This window comes from Populus nigra, chromosome 15 (assembly GCF_951802175.1).
Source record: "Populus nigra chromosome 15, ddPopNigr1.1, whole genome shotgun sequence".
Classification (NCBI taxonomy): Eukaryota; Viridiplantae; Streptophyta; class Magnoliopsida; order Malpighiales; family Salicaceae; genus Populus; species Populus nigra.
In genome coordinates this window covers 2,342,241-2,359,322 of record NC_084866.1, presented here as the reverse complement: position 1 = coordinate 2,359,322, position 17,082 = coordinate 2,342,241, and the positions used below count along the sequence as shown (strand labels likewise).

Genomic DNA, 17,082 nt, shown 5'->3' with positions numbered 1-17,082 from the left:
AATTTAAAGTGTTTTTTATTTAAAAGTATATTAAAATAATTTTTTTTATTTTTTAAAAATTATTTTTAATATCAGCACATTAAAACAACTGAAAATATATATATAAATTATTTTAAATAAAAAATTCAAAATTTAAAAAGATATAATTTACACTATATTTCCAAACAATTACCCTGAGCCTCGTCATTGACATGGCATGCACATGATAGGTTGGCTGATGGGAAGGTCACGGTATTTGGAAGGCTTGAGAGATGCTGTAGATGTGGTGCCAGTCGATTGCATTTCATCCCTTCCAACTACAGGTCGTTGACCACTTGAAAACGGAAATGTATAAAATAGAGAAATTTAGAATGGTAATTGATATATATTTCCAATTAATCTTGCTAAATTTGAAACCTGAAATGAACAACTCGAGAAACTTAATTATGATCATTGACAGTATCCAAACTGATATCAGCAATATCCATATGCAATAATTATGGATTAAGTTTAGCATCCAACAAACTTCGAAGAGCTTTTCTGGGGGTTCTGATAATAACTAGCTAGTGATAAGCAATCTATTAGCTTTCAGCATACTGTTAATTATTCACCCCTATTAAAATAGTTGGAGAGAAATGCAGAATGAGATCATCTTCACACAGTCTAGCCGCCTCATCTTCTGGGAGTGTAACCATGACTGTCCTGCTCAATGGACCCTCGCATGGCGGCGATGGAAGGACCAAAACATGTCCTGCCGCCACGACTGGTTCCACATAGGAGGACACACGGATTGGGACAAATCCTTCTTCAAACACAGCTAAATAGGGGTCCACGGCTTCCAAGCTAGCACACATGAGTTCACAGCCATTCATCGGAGGAGGAGATTGATAGCCATTATGTTCAAGCCATTCGATCAAGTCAGTGATCCCATCATTGTCCATTTTTGCCATGACTTCTCCGATTGCCTTAGCAACATCCGATAACTTGTGTTCTTTTAAGGACTTTGAGTTAACTTTGTTATATACCATGCAGTTTCCGAAAAATCCATTATCCAGGTGCAACACATTTCTCATGTCTGAACATATAGACATGTCTATCAGACCGTCTCCTGCTCCTTTCAATTTGCTTATACAAACCCAAAATAACCCGGCCAGTGCCTCGAATGGTGACGGGCTAGACTGATCGAATGCGTTCATGGCTTGACCATTTGCTATGCAAGCTCGGACCATAGGGTCCGAAAATGCAAGAGCAATAGTCACATGCTTTGTGTCAGTTACCAAATTTATTTTATCAGCAATAGGTTTATAGCAATTGATCAACTCCATGTAAGGCTCGTGGTTGGGATTCTTCCTGCCGGGTCTTCGAGGCGGCAGCTGATGGAAAAGAGGAGGGTTGAGCATTTTCCCGGTGAGTGTCACGTCGGCCCAGGCCTTAACAAACATGGTGGCACAAGTGGGATCAGCTAGCAGGTGAAAGCAGCTCAAGCCAATTGCTAGTCCACCTTCTCCAAATTCAGTTATCTGAAAGGCAATAAAAAATTAGCAGAACCCTAATTTCTTACAGGGTTTTAGCAGTGATAAATCCCAATCACACACATGAAATTCTAACAAGAATAAAAATTTCATAAAATGGAACGTATGTTTAACTAGCCATTGATCAAGAGACATTCTTTTTCACCTGAACATAGAAGGGAGACCAAAAATAAGGCTTATGGTACATTTCTTCCCAGTGAACAAGCTTAAGCTCCTTCTCTCTATCTACACTCTTTAACCAGTCTTCAACACTTCCTTTTATTCTAGCCTCCACCATTCTTACACCAGCATCATTGCACTTGATCATCCAATGACCTTTCGGGTCCTTCAACAGCCTGCCTGTCACTATAGGAAAACATGTAAGCATTTCAGACAGAGACTCTCTTAGCTTCTTGGTTAATTCTCCAGGCTCCCTCCCTCCTGGGGTTCGAAAATAGTACACAGATCTTAGGTGGTTTTGTTCCATAAGGCGATCTAAAACTGAAAGCGAGCAGTGTTTTCCTGGTTGCACTGGTTTTGTGCTAACAACAGTGCGTTTGCAAATGTAGGTGATATCAGCCATTTCTAGCTAGGAAGGATGCTAGAGACTTGGAGTGATTTGTGGTAGATTTTGATTTTTGAGAGTGCAATTTATAGGGAGAGATGGTGGAATGGAGCTTTGGGGGGTTCCTTGTTTCATGGCTACCTGAAAAAACAACCTTCGTGCATTTGTGGAAATGGTTTTTTCATGAGCCATTCATGAAAACTATTCGATTAGATTACGTAGTGGGATATAAATCCTTGATTACTCGAATTAATTAATTAATTAATAATCTTTCACCATTGGCAATACACATGGTCCTTTTTAAAGATCGCATCTAACAAGACTCACATCCAATTTACATGGTCCGCCCCAAACATAGGATTAACAATTTTATTTATTTATTTAGAAGCTTACTAGTATTATAGTTTCAGATTTGATCTAGTGACCGATCCAGAAAATGGTCTAGATTATTGAGTTAATAGGTGTATTTAGATTAATCATTTTCATCAAAAAATTATTGCTTTGTTCCATAAAAAATTTCTTCAATGTTGACTTGATTGGATTTGTATCGGGTTTACTCGAGACAATTAAATCATTAAAAATCTAGGGTCAACCATGTTTTTTCATGTTAATATTTTTTTTTATTTAGCTTAAAATCCAACTCGAATCAAGTTCTAAATCATAGATTTTATAGATTTTTAAGATGAATTATTTATTTTTTCTCGGTTCTATTTTTTAAAAAATAAATAAATATAATTGATAAAGAACAAGGAATTGACATATGGACTAAATTATTAGAAGACTTAAGAATATAGGGATGAAATATATTTGAAACTATGAGGACTAATTGGTTAGTTTTATTAATTTACTTAGGATTTTATTGGTATGGGTGTGACTGGGTTGGGAGATATTTTTTAGCCTTTTTTCTTCTTAATCTTTCTACTGGGCCTGTTGAATAAAAGATAAAGGATAAATATTACCAAAAAATATATTATAAGAATAAATTAAATTTTCATTTTGACGTTTTCAAAAAGTTTTAGCGTTGCCCTTAATTATCAAATAACTAACATGAAAAAGCTAATAAAATGTGCATTTCTTTCTTTCCTTTCTTTCCCCTCTTTAAACCCTCTCTGCATATGATTATATTTCATAAATATTAAAAATTATTAAAGATAATTTAAGGAGTTGTCTTAGCGGTGACGTGCTCTTTTTATAGTAATTAAAATGCAGGTGGTGTTTTTCATATGCATTATCTCATACAATATTATTTTTTTATTCTATATTTTTTTATTAAATTTAATTATTTAATATTTTATTTATTAAAAATTAAATTTCATAATTTATTTTGATTTTGTTTTATGTATGTTTATTCTAGTCTTATGATTTGGGTCACGAACTTAGCGATTTAATTCATTGACTCATTTTTTTTAATTGGTATTTTTCCTTTCAATTTCATCATTCAAAATTAAGTTAATTAAAATTTGAGTTTCATGACTTATTTCAGTTTACTTTCTATGAGGTTCTCTTGATTTCATCATCCAAGTCATGAGTTTTGTAGGTTAACTTGGGTCATTTTATTGTGCTTTTTTTTTTTAATTTCATCCTTTAATATTGAGTCTTTTGGGGATTGGACTTTATAATTTGTTTTGATTTTTTTATAAGGTTATCCAGGTCTTATAACTTGGATCGTAATTTTAATAGGTTAACTGACTTGACTTAGGTCTTTTCTTTTTTTTTTTAATGAATTTTTTTTTCAATTTCATCCTTTAATTTTGAGTTGTTGAGAATTGGGCTCCAAATTATTTTTGATATGTTTTCTATGAGGTTATCATGGTCTCATGACTTAAATAGCAGATTTAACATGTTAACTCAAGTCGATCCAATATGTTATCATCTTAATATCGAGAAGAAAATGTGTCGCCTTGAATTTTTTTAAGTCAAACTATGTTTTTACCAATTGTTTGGGTTGCTTTAAATCCGCCAAGTCGACCAATTTTTTTTAGTCAAACTATATTTTTACCAATTGTTTGGGTTGCCTTAAATCCGCCAAGTCGACCAAGGCACATCAGATCAACCCTCAGACAATTTAATTTTTTTTCTATTAGAAAAATATTAGTAATGTTTGAACATTTTGTTTATGTTAATAAAAATATATATAACCTGCAGTGTATTGCGAGCTAACAATATAGTCTAGAACTATAATATGAGTATTAAAACTCTAATTAGCCCTTAAAATAGATACATTAGTTTTGATTGAAATAAAAAAAATATATTCTTTATCTATAACAAACTCAACTTAAGAATTAACAAAAGCTAAATCTGTTTTTAAAAATCATTGCTCAATTAGATTTGTTTATATTGTTCACTAAAATAGTGTAATGATGCTTTTTTTTCTTCATACCAAAAATCTTTAAACCAGTTATTGGGGGTAGTAAGGTCTTTTCACAAGACGAATTAGTCACCACTAAATTGATTGGGGGCAAATAAATCTTTTTGCGGTTTAAAAATACAGTAAAACGACCAAATGCTCTTAAAAACAATAACATTCAAACTAGCACCAAGAGGCAATTTGATATTTTCACAATGTTTTTTTTTTGTTATTACCATATCAAATGAGGGTAATTTGGTATTTGACTAAGTATACAAAAAATAAATCGACAAAAAATAGACCAAAATACCCTTAAAAGAAAAAAAATATTAAAAATGGTGTTAAAGGAGCTTTTTAATCTTTTCACAATAGTTTTTTTTGTTATTACCATACCAGCTTAAGAGCAATTTGATATTTGATTAAATATAAAAAATAACAAAAAGGTATAGGTGTGTGTAGGGCACTTCTCGAGGTGTGGGAGATGCCCATGCACTTTGGACAACATGTGTGGCGCCTCCTGATGATTAATAATGTCTTTCTACCATATCATTGAAAGCGTCGCAACATCCCTTTTCTATTGGTGCAACGTGTAAGTGGTGATGAGATAGTTTGTTGCTAGTGTGTCTTTTTTTTTTTTTCTTTTCTATTTCTTCCCTTGAAAATTATAGTTGGGTCCTTTTTGTTGTTGGTATTTAAACATCAACCCTTATTTTTTTAATTTCTGATTTTTTTTTAATCTTTTGAAAAGTTTTATTGGTTTCAATTTTATCTTTCAATCAAAGTTTATAATATTATTTTTTTTAATTTTATCCTCATTGTTTTGATTTCTAATTTTTTTTTGGCTCTTCTATAACGTTTATTTTTTTTAATTTCATCCTTAAATCTAAATTTACGGTATATTATTTTTACCAATCTGGTCCTTTTTCTTTTTCTTTTTTTCTTTTTCTAAATTAATTTTTCTTTTCTATTTCACCATTCAATTAAATATAAAATTTATTTTGTGTTTCAATTTTGATCTTCATTCTTTTAATTGCTATTTTATTTTGTTTTGAATTCTTTTGCATAATTAAGATTTTTTTTTCAATTTTATTATTCAAATTTTGATTGATTGAAAATTGAGTTTCATGGTTTTTCTAAATGGAGTAATTTGGGTCTAATGACTTAGTTCATAATTTTAAAAAGTTAATATGAGTTAATATGAGTTAATATATATTTTTAATTATCTTTATTTTTTTCTATCATGTTATTCTAATTTCATAATATGAGCTATGAGTTTGGCGAGATATCTCAGGTTTGCTTGACCTTGATTATAAGGGTTATAGGTTTATCATGCTAACTCAAGTTGATTAAAGCTGATTTTTAAGTTTTTTTACTGTATTTCATCATGTTGTATTTAATGGGTAATATCTTTTTCTCAGGTTATTGTGATCATTTTTTTTATTTGATCCACATATTATCAATGTTTATTTTTTTATTATTTAATTAAAATAAAATTAATTTATTTGACCCAATAAAGTCTATGACCCAACTCGTGAAGCCCAGACACCAAAACTAGAACTGTAATAAAAAAATAAAAAAGAATAAAAATTAAAAATCATAAAACAATTTTTTTTTCATAAAAGAATGGACTAGTTAGAGTATTATCTTTCCTTGGCTATTTAAGAACAGGGACCATCTTGGAAGTTCTTGAAATCACAACGACTACAATATTGTAAAAATTAAAAATGTAGGGACGAAGATATAGTTTATCCAACTTCAAATATTCACACACTCGCGAACAGCACGTGCTATACCCATCTCCTTCCCGTCCCCCTCTCTCATCGCAAATAGAAACCAATCAGATCGGAGGAAAAAAATAAGATCGGAAAAATGTCAAGCTCATGGTCGCAAGCACTCGTTAAGATCTCTCCTTACACTTTTTCCGCCGTCGGAATCGCCGTCGCCATCGGTGTTTCCGTCCTCGGCGCTGCCTGGTACCACAGTGACTTGGTCATTTTGATGTGTGCTAAACACCTTTTTTTTAATTATTATTATTATTATGTGATTTGATAGGGGGATTTATATAACTGGGAGTAGTTTAATTGGTGCTGCAATCAAGGCTCCTCGCATTACCTCTAAGAATCTCATCAGGTAATTATAAATTACATAAACCCTAATTTTCTTTTTCCTTTTTAATTCCAATTTGATTTGTGTGTGAAATGGTGAAAGTTTGATTTTCAAGGGCTTTTTTTTATCTGTTTTTTGTGGGTTTTTCTTTTTGTAAATTTATGATTGATTGATTGATTATAGGATCTATTTGTGTTACAAACTGATGTTTGGCCTTTAATGCTGATTGCATTTGTTATAAGAATTGAATCGAAATTGATGAGTATTAGCTGCATTTTTTTAGTAATAAGGTTCGAAGGAAGAATGTTGGCGGTGAAATTTTTTTTTTTGTTTTTGGAAGGAGGAGGTGGTAGGGATTTGTGCTACGTATATTGCTTTTATACGTATGGAACTCTGATGGGGGGTGTTGGCGGTTGATTTCTTTGGTGTTGTGTTGCAGAATCTCACTAGTGAATTGGTTTTTTCAAGTCCTTGTAACCTGAACTATTTAGAGATGGGGTTCTTAAAATGGTTTGGGAATGGACAAAAGACTCTAGAAGGTAGTTTTGAGAACGATCATGTTACTATCTTATGCAAATATGGTTTGAGGTGTATTTTTATTGGTAGTCTTGCACAATTTGTAATTAGCCTCTTTTGAGTTTATGCCAGGTAGCTAGAGCATGTTCATATGTTTAAGAGTTCTTGAGAATTTTAACTGATGATTGTGATACATTGAATTAGAAGGCTTAAGGTAGAGTGTCAGGTTTAACACTGAGATGAAAGAATTGCTATTTTAGCTAGATTTTGATTGTTATTAGTTCAATTCATTTCCTCAATCTTCAAGGCCCTATGAAAGTCTCTCTACATGCAATGTTGTCCCATTTCATGAATGGAACAGAAATTTGATCATATTAATTTGATTTTTAGGAGGTTTTTGAGTTTCATGCAACCGTTAAGAACAAAACCTGCTTTTATTCTGCTTGTGAAGTTATGTGATGATAATTGAATTTATGAAATTTAAGTGATGCCTTCAAATAATGACTTTCTCAATCACTTGTGTTTCTCAGTGTGATTTTTTGTGAGGCTGTTGCAATATATGGTGTTATTGTAGCAATTATTCTACAAACAAAGTTAGAGAGTGTTCCAGCTTCACAGATTTATGCCCCTGAGTCTCTTAGAGCTGGATATGCAATTTTTGCCTCTGGGATTATCGTGGGCTTTGCAAACCTTGTCTGCGGGTCAGTATCTTCACCTGTGTTCCCTGTATCTTCTACTGAAATATCCCTTATATGCATATACTTGTATGATAGAGTGATGTTAAGCATCAAGATGTATTTAACACAAAAGTTTCACTAATAGACACAAATGGCATGCTCTTAATCAATTGTAACTTTTGACCGTTTTAATTATGTGAGGAGGATTCATGTTTTTATGGTTCACTAATCTATCATTTTCTTAATGATACATGCCCTGCTGTTTTTTTTTTTGGTTTGGATACCAGATTGTGCGTGGGTATAATCGGAAGCAGCTGTGCTTTGTCTGATGCTCAAAACTCTTCACTTTTTGTGAAGATTCTGGTGATTGAGATCTTTGGTAGTGCACTCGGGTTGTTTGGAGTGATTGTTGGAATTATTATGTCAGCCCAAGCAACCTGGCCTGCAAAATAAGTTCAATTTGTTTTTCTTATCAGAATGCGGAAATCAGTTACGATCAATACATGTTGTGTAACCTAAATGAACTTCAAATTTTATTCATTCAATTGTAGTAGGCTTGTATAAACTTGAGTGGAAATGTAATGCTGTCTCTCATAGTCCAAGTTATGCCCATTTGAAAATAAACTCTGGTGGAAGGCTCAAAGCATCATTGCCCGTGGAAGGATGGGTGTTTAATCATTCTGTGGTGATTGGCAGACGATGTCATTTCAATAATCTTCTGCTTGATATGAGTTGTTCCGAGTCGTGGCAGCCACTCGGTTGTGGAATTTGCCTTGTAGAGTTGTAAAGGAAGTGATTTTTCCAGTTGAGCAGCATACAAATAATAGAAGGCATATCTATTTTCTTTTTTGTGTAAGCGCAAACTAATATGTTCTTGTCGATTAAGGCCTTGAGTGAATTATCATTTCAATTTCTGGATAAGAAGGCTCGCTCTCTGTTTGCTCTATCTTTAACCAAATTTTTTGCTAATAATGACATTGAGATTCATTTCAGCCATGTTCATGATACTAAAAACATTTGTCACTGCTGAAGATTAAAAAGCTATGATTTGTATGCCAACAAAGTTCTGGCAAGAAGTTTAAGAATTTCCCTCTGCATCGTGAAATGATTTGCAAGTTGCATGAGAGAAAGCTATCTTGTGAACTGAAAGCTAAATGCTTTCAGAATGTTCATGCAATCTATATTCTCTTGAAACACAGGCTTTCTCGTTTGTATTCCTTTGATATATGAATCTATACGGAAAAATCCAGCAAAAGAACTGGATTTAAGAAATAAAGAAGAGCAGAAGAACACCAAGAGTTTTCTGCTCATGAGGAGTGTCATAACACGTGCAACAAGGAGCATAACATCAATCAACTGACAAAGGAACACTAGCAAAGAAAGGCATGTTTTTCTGCTGAAGCTCTTCACATTCCTCTGCACTTGCTGTCTTCGGATCAAAAGGCTTGCGATCAAGAAGAGCTAAGCCTTGCTTGATTCGACCCATTCTGCGTGAGTGCAGGACTTGTTTAGAAGTGACTGGTAGTCGAATGCGCTGATATTCCTCAAGAGCTGAAGGTATATTTTCTGCTCCCCACTTCTCAATACATTTTCCTAGAACCGCTGCATCCAATATCGACATGTTTGTGCTTCTGACGCCATGAGGAGTTGTAGGGTGAGCAGCATCTCCGATTAATACCACGTTGTCCAGAAAGATTCGATCAAGAGGATCACAATCATATATGATATTTATGAAAGGCTCCTTTGTTTCTCTCATGACTCTCACCAATTCAGGACCCCAAGCTTTCTCTGCTTCTTGATACATATTCTCTATCATATCACTGCTTACTTTCATGGTCACTGAGTATCCCTGAAAAATTTTCAAGTAATAATTTCAGAGCTCTAGCCTCCAGCAGCTTTAACTGCTGCAGAACATTATAAGAGTTTCAATACATCATCCCATCGTTAATGCTTCTTACCATTCCTTGTCAATTAGAAACTGTGGCCTAACTGTCCCTAATCCATCCTCAAACTAGAACCTTTTCACAGTTTGAAACATGGACTATACGCAGTTAAAAACTAAATTTATGAAGCCCGGGAAATGGAAAGTTTACTAATGGAGTGAGAATCGAAAATCACCTTCTGTTCAGGCTCAGGTTGATGAACATACCAAATCCAGTTGAGCCTTTTGCTAAGAAGTTCATAAAGCACAGCGTGGCTTCCAGTGTTCAGATCAAAGTATAAGCATTTTCCAAGATCGGGGTACACTCTTCGGATGCTCATTATAGTTTCTGAATTCTCATTTCCTGAAAAATCAAGAACTCCTCTCCAAGCACAGTAACCTGAATACCTGCAGAACAAGTAATGCTTACCATCAACTAGTATAAATCATATCAGCAACACATTGTCTGATATACGAAAGGCAGTAATGAACAAACCTCAATTTCAGGTCAGGTAGAAAAGTCTTTCGGATTAAAGAGAGGCATCCATCTGCTGCAACAAGCAAGTCCCCATTTATCTCAATAATCTCTTCAGTTTGAAGAGCTTTAGCCTCAACTGTAACAGAGGTTTTGTCTTCAGAAGTCCTGAAAGAAAGGTACAAATGACCCCACAAAAATACTTCTGCTGGTAGTGCATTGTACAGAAGACCATGAAGATCTGCCCAGTGTGCAGCTCTGAAATTGAAATCCTCATCTCTTGTTAATATCCTACTGACTTTCTTTTCTCCATCTGCTGTTTGATTCTGTAAGATAACAAAAGGCCCGAGAAGGAAAAGTTACTGGTGCCATTCAGTATTGCTGCACAACTGATGAGGCGCTTCCCTCTCAGGATTTGACCCCCCTTGTTCTAAACAAGAATCTGATCCCAGTTTCTTTACATAAGATCTAGTAAGCTAGGGTGACCCTCCTTCTCAGGATTTAATCCCTCTAATTCAAGTGAAATTCGATCTCAATCGATTGGCACAAGGCCAAATAATTTTTAATTAATTGCAATATGAGGAAAATCTGTGAAAAAGATGGATAAAGGAAAGGCAAAAAAGGGACTAAGAATTTGTGCAAACCTGATCAATTGTTAGAGGCAAGGTGGTCTGTTGGACAAGCTGAGGCTGGCGTAGCCAGGACTCAATAATGTTAAAAGCCTGCCTGTCAAGTGCGAGGCCGGCACCAGTAGGGCTCCCTTTAGGAGGTTGGCTTGATTTCTCAAGAACCACAACATCCCATCCAGCTGAAATGAGGGCATGTGCACATGACACCCCTGCTATGCTCCCTCCTACTATTACTGCCTTGGCTTTCTTCTTCTCTCCCATTTTTTTCTCTGCTTCGACTTCCTTTCAGCAGTTAGGTTGTTGGAATGTGTATGGGCTGTGTGGATGATAAAGTTCCTGGCTAATAGACAATTTTTCTGGCAAAAAATCAAATGGCTGTCTTTGTCAACTTGCTAGTGAGTCCTTAGTTATTATTTTACTTTGGACTTGCATGCTTGTGTCATGTAGATACTTTGTTTTGTCTTGCTATTTTGCATATGTTTTGCTATTCTAATCTCCATTGAAAATTATATTTTAAATAAAGATATTATAAAAATATATATGTAGTAGAGAATGTAGATTATAAACTTGAAGCTTGAAGGATTCATGAGGTATTTATAACCGATGAATCTTGTTCTTTTATATAGAGAAAGAGCTAGAGTGCAATCTTGACCAGATAGTTTTAATGAGAGATAAATATCTCTCACACAAGCATTAATGAGAAAAAATAGTTATGACACATGTATTAATAAGAAAAAATATTCATGATATATGTATTAATAAGAGATAAATATCTCTTATACAATTATTAATGCGATAGAAAAATATGGTAGGCCTTTTAAGATAGGTTTTATACATCTAAGGGTATAATGAGAGTAGAATTCAAAATGTAGTTGAGTTTCGGGGCTTGAGTTTTCTCCTGAGATGAGCCTGTGATGGTCGGGCTCTTCCCGTAATGTGAGCCCATGAGAGCTTTGCTCATCTCCAAAGCTGAGCTATAAGGGTTGAGTCCTTTCCCTATGCCGAGTTCATGAGGGTCGGGCTCTTCCTCTAGATTGAACCTACTGGTAGTTTTGTCTAAACATGCTGTTTAAAACTGTAAGTTTTGAGCCTTTAAGGTTTCTAAACCCGTTAAATTTGAGTTTATCAGTTAGTGTCATATAACAAAAAAGATATGAATGTGTTTGGTTAAAAAGATGAAGACAAAAAAAAAATTGTGTTATGACAATTTTAAAATGAATTTTTGTTTTTTCAAAATAGAAAAGACAAGAAGGCATGTCTTCTTTATCCCAACTGTTTTCATCTTTTTCATTTTGATAAATTAGCTAAACACTATCATAATGGTTTGAAATTATTTTCTTAATTAAAAAAGAAAGAAAAAAATGTTTTATCTTATGTTCCAAAATTCAAACGGTCTCTAAAAAATAAAATAAAATAAAGAAACAATAAAGACATGTATAATTTCACTAATTTTTTTTACTTTATTTTTTTAACAAGCTTTTCAATATCAAAATTAACAAAAAAACAAAATTGAAGGAGGATGTGGTTTTACTGTACCCTTCTTCACATTATACTATTCATTAGAATAATTTTTGTTTTTTTTAATTTTAATTTTATTATTTAATATTAGATTTATTGGGATTACTCTTCATAATTTGTTTTGAATTTACTTTTTATGTGGTTATCCAAGAATTATAAACATGATCGCGGGGTTGACGGGTTAACTTGGTTGACTCAAGTTTTTTTTCTCCTTTTCTAATTAACTTTTTTTTTTCTCAATTCTATCTTTTAAAATTGGATTGATTGAGAATTAAACTTCGTGATTTTTTCAGTCTGCTTTCTATGAGGTTATCTCCATCTCATGATTGGGTTACGAATTTGATAGATTAATCTTAGTTGACTCAAGTCATTTTTTAATCGATTTGTTTTTAAATTTCATCCTTCAATACTAAGTTGATTGAAAATTAAACATCATAATTTTTTTCAATTTACTTTCACTGTGTTATCCTACTCTCATCACTTAGGTTGCGAGTTTGACAGATTAACTCGAGCTTACTCGGGTTATTTTTTAATATATTTATTTTTAATTTCATCATTCAACATTAGATTTATTAGAAATTGAGCTTTTGATTTGTTTTGATTTGATTTATAAAGAGTTATCATGATCTCATGGTTTGGTATGCAAAATGACAGGTTAGCCCAAATCATAAGTTGTCGTGTCAATATTTATAAAAAAATATGTTATTTTAAATATTTATTTTGAGTCAAACTATGTTTTTACTTGTTTTCTAAGTTATTTTTGAACTCATCAAAGTAATCGAGTGATGTTGAATTAATTTTCATATATTTAAAATTTTCTTACAAAAAAAATTAATAACACCTAAATATTTTTTTATATTAAAAAAATAATGTAACTCGCACATGTAGCACACCGGACATGGTTAAATTTTATAAGCACAACACATTTTGATAGCCCAAAATAGAAACTGAAACTTAGTCTTCTTCCTGTATTGGGTCTTAGTGGTGGACTCATAAAGCCCATGGACCTTCAAAATATTCTTGCTTGCCGAACAGAAATTCAAGCGAATCAACTAGAAAATAACTGCTTGTCAAATCCCCAATTCAGAAGCAGCGTAGCCTTATAAACCCCATATTACAAATCTTTGGTGCTCCGTATCTTCTGGGTGTGTTTGGAAATCTAAAATGGGGGCAGGGCGTCAAGTATCAATATCCCTAGATGGAGTGAGAGACAAGAACGTGATGCAGCTTACGAAGCTAAACATTGCTCTCTTTCCTGTTCGTTATAATGAAAAATATTACGCTGATGCCCTTGCTTCTGGCGATTTCACCAAGCTAGGTTTGTAATTGTTTCTCTCTTAACATATATGTGTGTGTCTTTCTGCATGTTATTATTGTTTTTTTTTGCTATTGATTTTGTGAAATGGGTTATTGGGTTTCGTGTGTTATGGTTTTTCCTTATAGGGTTTGTTGTTTTATTCTTCTTTTTTTCCACGTGGGTTTTCTTGTTGAATTTTTGGGACTCTTTCAATCTGTGAGAAAGTGTTTTTGTTTGTTAAAATGTTGCTTGAATGTCAAATGCTAGCAAACTGGTGTTGCTTGTAATTATTTGTTGTTGAATTTAAGATATAAAGTGCTGATGCTTTGAATTTCTGCTGCTGTCAATAAAGGGAAATTATAATTAATTCAAAACCTGGCGTTTGTGTTTGTGTTTGTTCTAGTTCTAGTTTCCATGTTTTAGATTATTGAATTTTGTTGAGTATGTTAATACATGTGAAATGTGAATGACAAAAGTTAAAGAAACAACCCAACACAAGGGACCTCCGTGCTACCTTTGATATATTTGTTCACTTTCAGTTTCCATCATGGGTTATTTTCTGCGTGAACTCATGATAGGCCATTTAGTTTATTCTTACCACCTTGGCACCAGTTTTGTATTTTTGTAGCCTTTTTTGGGTTCTTAAATTAGTTAAACTTGCCTTTCTTTTTGCAATCTTTTGTTGGCTGTTGTGTTTTTGTGCATTGGATGTAACCATATAAATGTGTTGATCTCATTCTTCTTTTCATTTATGGGTTTTATAGGTTCAGTAAATGTTTTTTTTAGTCTGTATTCCATTTTTTGTGTAAAGCTGCTTATCATTTTAGGATTCTAATTGTTGATAAATTTATTTTTTATTATGTCTCCTCACTTGGATGGTTGTTTTAAATTTATAGCCATTTCCTTTGGGGTGGAACGTCAATATTTAGGATTGACATTTCAGCTTTTTTAAACACAAATTAACATTTATTGTAGTTTTGATTATTTCACAATATGTTCATCAGATATCCTGATTTTTAACAAATATCTTGAATGGTATATTGGGTTGTTTGATAATCCAAATAGGTTCAGATGTGGTTTTTTTGGTCATTTTATTTATTGTTGTTTTTTTTTCGTAAATATTTAAATTGTCAATTTAACCAATGACTTGGGACTTGCGTTCTTTTTAACCTATCATTTTTTTACATTAAAAAAAATTGTTCGGCCACCGGCAACACGCGGGCAATATGTCTAGTTTTGTGCTAAGAGTTGTTCATTTAGTGTGGAAAATTCCTAGCTGTTAACTTTTATATCAGTTGGAGAAATATTATATTCTGTCTTAGGAGATGCATTAAAGCCATTAGTTTCATAATTAATTGATAACTGCTGCGCAACATTATGTCAATTAATAATGTAGTTTAAACACTTCCAAATATGTTTGCCTAGCTTTATGTTCTGAAATATGTAGAACATGTTTTTCTGTTATGGATCTATCATGAAGATCTAACCACATGATCTATAGAATAAACATCATGGTGCTTGTGATTAATTGTCCATCCTTGTTTTTAGACATGTGTACACACAGATGAGTGAAAATGTGGTATACACATCACTTAAACAAACAAGTATTGTGGCAATCTCGGTGTATATAATGCTGGAGTGCATCATTTCATGATAAGTCAGTTGTACTAAGCTTTGGGATCTTTTTTCAGCATATTACAGTGACATCTGTGTTGGTGCAATTGCATGCCGACTGGAGAAGAAAGAAGGCGGAGCTGTCCGCGTTTACATCATGACATTAGGTGTTTTAGCACCATATCGTAGGCTAGGCATTGGTGAGCAAACCACTTATATTCCTCTTATGGTAGAAGTCTATGCTTTTTTATTATGAATTTGATCCTGACACACAAATGATGCTCAAGTAAATTTGTCGAAAAGAAAAGGCGAAAGCCTACTCCTTGAACCTGAACCGGTTATTGCTGAAAACATTTTAAACTTAATTTATCTGTTTGCATGCTGCCTTCTTGTTTCTGATTCCCAACTGGCCTTACAGGTTTTGCAAACTGTTAGCAGTAGAGTCACTATATTAAATAAGAACCATGAAGTATCAGGAACTCTGTTGCAGTTTACATTTATGAATAGTCAAAACCCCTTTTCTGAAAAGCCCTCTGGTTTTGGACTTGTTCTTCCAAGTCTGAACAGAGAGCAAATATTTGTGAAAGAAAGTTTTGGCAGGTGCATTTACTGATCAAATTTGTGTGATTGTGCAGGTACAAAGCTGTTGAATCATGTTCTTGATCTCTGCTCAAAGCAAAATATTTCTGAGATTTACCTGCACGTACAGACAAACAATGAAGATGCCCTTAACTTTTACAAGAAATCTGGATTTGAAATCACGGACACCATCCAGAACTATTACACGAACATTACTCCGCCTGACTGCTATCTTCTTACAAAACTCATCACTCAAACAAAGAAATAATGTCACAGAGCTAGTAGTTCAGTGGAAACTCTGCTTTTTTTCTCCTATTTATTGAACTTTACCTTGGTTCGGTTGTACTATTGAGGCTCCATGGATGCTACTGGTGAAATGATGGGTTAAAAGTTCACCAGCTAAAATCCGTGGACCAAATGAGTAGTTATGGTTCTAAACAGTTATACAAACTTTTTGTAGTCTTGTATTTCTTTGAGGCTCTAAGAAGGGTCTGGCAGTTTATAAGATTCTGATTGCTGTCTTTTAGACGGATCAAAGATCCAATTACCGAAATTGTGATTTCATACTGTGAATGGCAGCTCGTCTTGGTGTTGCATTTGCAGGTTCTGAATGTATGGCTATGCCAAGCCATTCATATATTTACAACAACCATGCATAGTTTCGCAATCAACTTCACTCTGTGCACGCGGAAAAAACCTCGGCCTTGTCATAAGGCAGGCAACGTCCAGGCATTGCATTGCTATATATATCCCATGGAAGATTTCTGGCAAGGCGGACAAGTTCTGGGCATTGCATTGCTTCACATGATCAATAGAAGAGTTCCGAGTTAGAGCCCGGCATGGTCAGGTCAGGTGTATTTGACCTCAGGAGAGCTGTTATATGCAGCTTAGTTTACAGTAGACAATCGGGCTTATCATGACGAACCTGACAGTGATTTATTACAGTGTGTATATTATTTGGAGGCTTGAGAGCAGGCAAACAATGCAATGCTCGCTCATCTGGGAAAAGCAGTCTTCATATGTCAAAAGTATATTGTATCTGCATTTGCTGTTTAGCAGGCCAAACCACCAGCAAAAGCATCCCCTTCAAGAAGAAAAGACCCTGTCAGTCAATACGCATCCCATGAACCACCGTGTCTGCCAATAACACTCCACAACATATTAGCAGAGTTGATATGGAGAGTGCATTTATTTTGAAAGCTCTACAGTATTATTCTTTGGTAAAACGACTGAATGACACAATTTTTGGTTAACTTCACCTCTCCTCTAACCCAAAAAAAAAAAAAACAAATATTTTTGTTATGTTAAAAAATTTCAATAAGAAACAAATTAACAAAAACTTTGAGTA

General features: G+C 33.7%; 4 protein-coding genes across 5 annotated transcripts; 2 read left to right on the top strand and 2 right to left on the bottom strand.

Moving 5' to 3' along the window:
* Positions 1-578: 578 nt before the first annotated feature.
* Positions 579-2,073, bottom strand: LOC133674659 (protein ECERIFERUM 26). The gene is made up of 2 exons (XM_062095872.1): positions 1,657-2,073; positions 579-1,499 (listed from the first exon to the last, which is right to left on the bottom strand). The coding sequence occupies exons 1-2, from the start codon at positions 2,071-2,073 to the stop codon at positions 579-581; spliced, it is 1,338 nt and encodes a 445-aa protein (XP_061951856.1).
* A 4,104-nt stretch (positions 2,074-6,177) lies between these two features.
* On the top strand, positions 6,178-8,625 carry LOC133674523 (V-type proton ATPase subunit c''2). The gene is made up of 4 exons (XM_062095680.1): positions 6,178-6,375; positions 6,455-6,532; positions 7,555-7,725; positions 7,989-8,625. The coding sequence occupies exons 1-4, from the start codon at positions 6,272-6,274 to the stop codon at positions 8,152-8,154; spliced, it is 519 nt and encodes a 172-aa protein (XP_061951664.1). The 5' UTR covers positions 6,178-6,271; the 3' UTR covers positions 8,155-8,625.
* Positions 8,626-8,884: 259 nt separating this feature from the next.
* LOC133674522 (uncharacterized) lies at positions 8,885-11,082 on the bottom strand. 2 transcript variants are annotated; one of them, XM_062095678.1, is made up of 4 exons: positions 10,742-11,077; positions 10,119-10,423; positions 9,820-10,030; positions 8,885-9,550 (listed from the first exon to the last, which is right to left on the bottom strand). In XM_062095678.1, exons 1-4 carry the CDS (start codon positions 10,985-10,987, stop codon positions 9,050-9,052), a joined length of 1,263 nt encoding a protein of 420 aa, XP_061951662.1. In that variant the 5' UTR covers positions 10,988-11,077; the 3' UTR covers positions 8,885-9,049. The 2 variants fall into 2 exon arrangements, with proteins under 2 accessions (XP_061951662.1, XP_061951663.1); XM_062095679.1 differs by lacking the exon at positions 8,885-9,550 and adding an exon at positions 9,559-9,719 and having other exon boundaries at positions 10,742-11,082.
* Positions 11,083-13,303: 2,221 nt separating this feature from the next.
* LOC133674089 (uncharacterized) lies at positions 13,304-16,287 on the top strand. Its single transcript, XM_062095067.1, has 3 exons — positions 13,304-13,562; positions 15,233-15,355; positions 15,791-16,287. The coding sequence occupies exons 1-3, from the start codon at positions 13,409-13,411 to the stop codon at positions 16,000-16,002; spliced, it is 489 nt and encodes a 162-aa protein (XP_061951051.1). The 5' UTR covers positions 13,304-13,408; the 3' UTR covers positions 16,003-16,287.
* Positions 16,288-17,082: the final 795 nt, after the last annotated feature.